Source organism: Peromyscus eremicus, chromosome 1 (assembly GCF_949786415.1).
Source record: "Peromyscus eremicus chromosome 1, PerEre_H2_v1, whole genome shotgun sequence".
Lineage (NCBI taxonomy): Eukaryota > Metazoa > Chordata > Mammalia > Rodentia > Cricetidae > Peromyscus > Peromyscus eremicus.
The window spans coordinates 178,548,631-178,554,005 of NC_081416.1; the positions used below are offsets into that span (position 1 = coordinate 178,548,631).

A 5,375-nucleotide genomic window follows, 5' to 3' on the forward strand; every position below is an offset into this window, starting at 1 on the left:
CTAATCTAGAAAAAAACTCATTGAGACTCAATTACCAGGTGCTGGTAGGTTGTGGCATGTTGACAAATAGAACTAACCATCACAATTAAACATCGGGACAGAAAAAGAGAAGCAAACACACTCTGAGTGTGTCTTCCAGACAATGGGCACAGCTTCAATAGCTCAGAGGTTAAAGCGTGTACTTGAATGTAATTGAACAACTCAATGGTTAAGAGTATACATTGCTGTTACAGAGGACCTGAGCTCAGTTTCTAGCCCCTCCACTGGGTAGTTCAAAACTGCCTGTAATGCTAGTTCTAGGGACTCTGATTCCCTCTTCTGGATACTGAGGGCACTGCACTCACATGTGCACAAATGCACACACTTATACATAATTTAATAATTTTATTTAAATGATGTAAGAAACTGCAGTTTTTATTAATTGTAATTACAATCATTACAATAATGATTGTAATAAATCATTATTGTAAATACGAAAAGAAAAACGTAAGTTTTCCTATCATGTTGTACTTGAGGCATGAAGAGAGGAATAAAAGCCAATTCTGGTCAGTTATAGTTTTACGAAAAACCATTGTGATCAACATATTTTGAGTCACAATCTCTCTGTGTATTATGCTTTTTGTTTGTTTGTTTTTAGATTCCCTGAGTTTTCTTTGTGAAGAAAGAATGGCTCCTCTAAAGATACATTGTTTTGTCCAAATCCGATGCCAGAACCGGAGCAAACTTACCAGGGCTTCTCAGTGGAAAGAAGCAGTCATCAAAATAGTACAAAGGAAACAGAAGTTTAATCTGGTGGTTGCCTTTAAGTTGGAAGGAAGGAGCAGGGTTTTTCACCTGAATGATAATGTGTCAGGTGTAGTGGTTAGTTGTGGTGAGACAGGAGTACATGGTCTGAATTTAAATTTGAAAGATGACACCTCCTTACTCATTGACAAGTTATCCTCCGTAGATTTTGAAAGGTTGAAATCTTTCCTGGATTTTTTTCATCCATCTGAATCCCAGCACTCTGAGGAGTTTGAGAGTAATCAGGATGTTCCTGAAAGCAGTGATCCATTTCACAGAAAGCACCATGAGCCAGTTTCTGGATCCTTGACTACTACACAAGAAAGGGGTACTTCGCTGCCCATGAAGATGCCACTTTTGTGGTCAAATTCCAGCCACGGTCATGTTGAAAAAGAGAGAGTAGAAACACAGAACAAAAATAGGATGAGAAAATCAGCATCTAGTGTTATAATGAATGAGGCCATTCTTCAAGAAAATCATCCTGAACCAGAAAAGAAATCTAAGACCTCTAACTCCAGGAGTAAAAGAAGCAAAGACGAGAAGCCAATGGCTTTAAGAGATCCGGAAAAGAACAACACTGGGAATCTTGAACCTTCATTCAACCCCAACACCTGCTGGGGTCCTAACTTAGATGACACTGTTCTTCCAACACTAACACTGTCTGATGAAAGAGGATCAAAGTTTAGCCAGGAGACCCAAACATATAATAACCTCCAGCCTCCTCTTCAGACTTACTGGAAACAACTGAAACGTGAAGGCTTCCCCAATTTGGGAAATACCTGTTACATGAATTCCATTTTACAATCTATTTTTGGGATTCCAACGTTTGCAATGGACTTGCTCGCACAAGGTATCCCATGGGAGAAAGTTTCAAATGATGATCTTATCAAGCCCTTAAGCCGACTCCTTGTTTTAAAAGACATCCAGGATATAGAGATCAAGGGGGCGATACTCATGGATGTGAAGAAATCCATTTCAACAGTTGCAGACACATTCTCGGGTGATGAACAGAATGATGCCCATGAATTTCTAAGTCAGTGTTTAGACCAGTTGAAATTGAACGTGGAAAAACTAAATGCCATGTGGATCACTGAGAGAGATAATGAAGCTGAGAGGTCATCTCCATCAACATATGCTGGGACTGCCACCAACAAAAGGTTTGTTTGTCCTGTCAGTGCTAATTTTGAGTTAGAGCTGCAGAGCTCTATTGTTTGTGAAGCCTGTGGTGACGCTACACTCAACACTGAAGTGAGTAATTACCTCTCTGTTGACCTGCACCAAGGAACAAGAGAAGAGCCTCTGTCTATTGAAAAGTCCCTTGATCTTTTCTTTACACCAGAAAAAATTGAGCGTAATTGTGCGAAGTGCAAGAACAAGAATTCAGTTCTCAGGTACACTTTGAGGAGGCTCCCCAGGGTCCTTATTGTTCATCTGAAACGCTACCACTTGACCGCTAATGGGTTGTTGGTGAAGAGTCATCAGCCAGTTAAGATTTCTAAGTATCTAAATGTATCTACCCAGTATAACGAAAACAAGAAACCACCATTTCCCTTGACCAGTGAGGTTCCTTTTGATGACTGTGATGTCCCAAATGTCCCTGAAGGGAATCTGCCTCTCAGCCAGTCAATACCATCTGGGAATGTGAAGAACTATGAGAAAATTAATGTAGATGAAACATCAAATCATCACACTACCACTGAAAATTCCAATGGTTTTTGTGATCTTAATAAAGAAACAATTCTCGAAGACTCTCAAGAAATGGCTGAACAACTTCTCCCTAATCATGGGAATACATTCCATAAGGAATTCCTTCCTCAGGCATCACCTCAAAGTGCTAGGGGTACTCAGGAGCACAGAGAGAAATATCTGAATAAGATTTCAGAAATGAGAGATCAGAAAGATGATGAAGATTCCCTTGGTGCATCAGGGAATCCTAGAAATAACAATGTTCCAGGAAGCTACAACACAGTAGATGCTGTTGATGAGTCAAAAAATGTGGTATTGAGAGATGATCCTCAAAATTACAGACTTGTTAGTCTTATCAGCCATGTTGGGAGCTCGCAAGATTCAGGTCATTATGTAAGCAATGTTTATGACTTTCAAAAGCAAGCATGGCTCCTGTACAGTGATGTCCAAGTGTTCGAGATTTCAGAGGCTTTGATTCAGGAAAATCAGCCTCAAACTGGATACATTTTTTTTTACATGCAAAATCAAATTTTTGAGTGGCTGTTGAAAAACGCATCAGAGTGCTAGTTACTTAGCACATCTAAAGAGCAAACGAAGAATGTGGATCTTTTCTCACCATTCCTTAATGGCTTCACACACTTCCTAGAATAATCCTAAATTCTACTCATATTGAAGATTCATTTAGATCAATTGAAAACTCAGCAAACAAAACAATACAAAACAAACAACGTGTTAGGACAGAAACCCATACATCCATGATGCAGGTTATGCACCATTTTCTCCTACAAGGCTATAGTGATGCTTTTCATATTTTTTGTTGTTGTTGTTGTTTTTTTTTTTTTAGACAATGTTTCTCTGTGTAGTGCTAGCTGTTCTAGAAGTCACTCGGTAGAGCACGCTAGCAGCAAACTCAGAGATCTAATTTCCACTACTTCTCAAGTGCTATAATCTAAGGTGTGTTCCACCACTCCCCAGGGATGGGAGGATTTTTTTAAAAAATAATTTTCATTTATATTTAATGTGTTTTTCCTGCATGTATGTCTATGTGAAGGCGCTGGGTTCTCTAAAACTGGAATTACAGGCAGTTATGAGCTGCATGTGGGTGCTGGTAATTGAACCTAGACCCTCTGGAAAAACAGCCAGTGCTCTTACCCACTGTGCCTTTTCTCCAACCCTAACACAATGGTTTTTTTAATGTCATTCTATACCAAAACAACACAGCAAGGAACTGACTAAATGTCCTGATGTTAGTATCCAACATCATAATGGGTTCAGAACGAGTACTGATGGACTTAAGTGCTTAAGAAGTAGTATATAAAATCTGTTATTTTGTTAATGTGTATATGAATTGTTCACATCATCTAAGGATTTTCATTTTATTGCTTTTCCTAAAATAATATACTGTTCTATTGTCAATTTATTAAAACCATTGTTTTTTTTTAAAGAATTATTTATTTATTACATGTACAGTGTTCTGCTTGCATGCCAGAAGAGGGCACCAAATCTCATTACAGATGGTTGTGAGCCACCATGTGGTTGCTGGGAATTGAACTCACAACCTCTGGAAGAGCAGTCAGTACTCTTAACCTCTGAGCCATCTCTCCAGTCCCAAAACCATTGTTTCTATATGTGTTCATGACTCATTGCTGATGAAATTATCTAGCTGCACACCCACTGGTTTTGTGCTTCCTTCTCAGAATTGCAGGGCATAGCATCAGGGTTACACAGGAAATGAAATAGATAGAATGGTAAATTTTGCAAATTCAGAAGCTCTCCAAAGGCTCAGTGGATGAAAACACCTGCCACCAAGCCTGATGACACCAGTCCTTCAAGTTGTCCTCTGACCTCTAGAGGAGCTCGCATATATGCATATATATAATGTGTGTGTGTGTGTGTGTGTGTGTAAATCAATGAACAAAAAGTATAAGTTTTTGAATCTCACTATGTAGCTCTCTCTGGCTTGGAACTCTATTTAGATCATGTACTGTACAACATAGATGTTCCCTGGCTTTGCCACCTGAGTGCTGGTCTTTAAATGTCTGGACCACAATGCCTAGCATAATAACATTTAAAAAGCACTCTTTTAAAAACTTTAGAAGTGCCAAATAATACTTGTTATATTCAAATCCTGATTGACATGAGAAAATGGGGTGGTTCAAGGGACAGAGGGTCTGAGATAAATTGTCTTTCAGGTGAGAGCCTCATATATTAACATAACCAGCATGGTGGGGTTCTAAAGAGAACATTTTAGTTCATAAGACAAAGCAAGGTTCCCCTTAGTTCCCAAGAGAAGGAAGAGACCCTGTGCCATATGAAGCAGCAGACTTCCTTAACACATAGCTCAAAGGACAGACTTGTTTTCAGCCTGTTATCCTGATTCCTGGGTAGCAAGGGAAAGGGAAAACCACCTGGTGTTGCTGGCTATGAGGAGTGTAGCCTGATCTGAGATACCCACACCACATCTAACTGTTTCAAATATGAAAATAATACAGATCCACTCTCAAGGGCTTGGGGAGATAGTTCAGCAGGTCAGAGCACTTGCTGTTTAAGCAGGAGTACCTGAGTTCAAATCCCCAGCACCCACATAACAAGCTGCTCATGGCCACCATACACCTGTGACTCAGTGCTGGGGAGTAGACAAGGGTGTATTCCACAGCTCACTAGCCAATCAACATAGCCACAATGGGAAGTGTAAGGTTCAGGTGTGGGACATTCACCAGAGAAAACTGCTGGGCCAATGTGCTAAGGTCTGGGGCCCTGTTCCACAGTTAGATTGTATTTCAAAAAGGAAACACGGGGGTTGGGGGTTTAGCTCAGTGGTAGAGCACTTGCCTAGCAAGCGCAAGGCCCTGGGTTTGGTCCTCAGCTCTGGGAAAAAAAAAAAAAGGAAACACGTGGAAAGTGAT

The 5,375-nt window shown here is 40.0% G+C and overlaps 1 protein-coding gene across 1 annotated transcript; it reads left to right on the top strand.

The window, feature by feature from the left end:
• The first annotated feature begins 666 nt into the window (after window positions 1-666).
• Window positions 667-3,036, top strand: LOC131902433 (ubiquitin carboxyl-terminal hydrolase 29-like). Its single transcript, XM_059253431.1, has one exon. The coding sequence runs from the start codon at window positions 667-669 to the stop codon at window positions 3,034-3,036; it is 2,370 nt and encodes a 789-aa protein (XP_059109414.1).
• The last annotated feature ends 2,339 nt before the right edge of the window (window positions 3,037-5,375 follow it).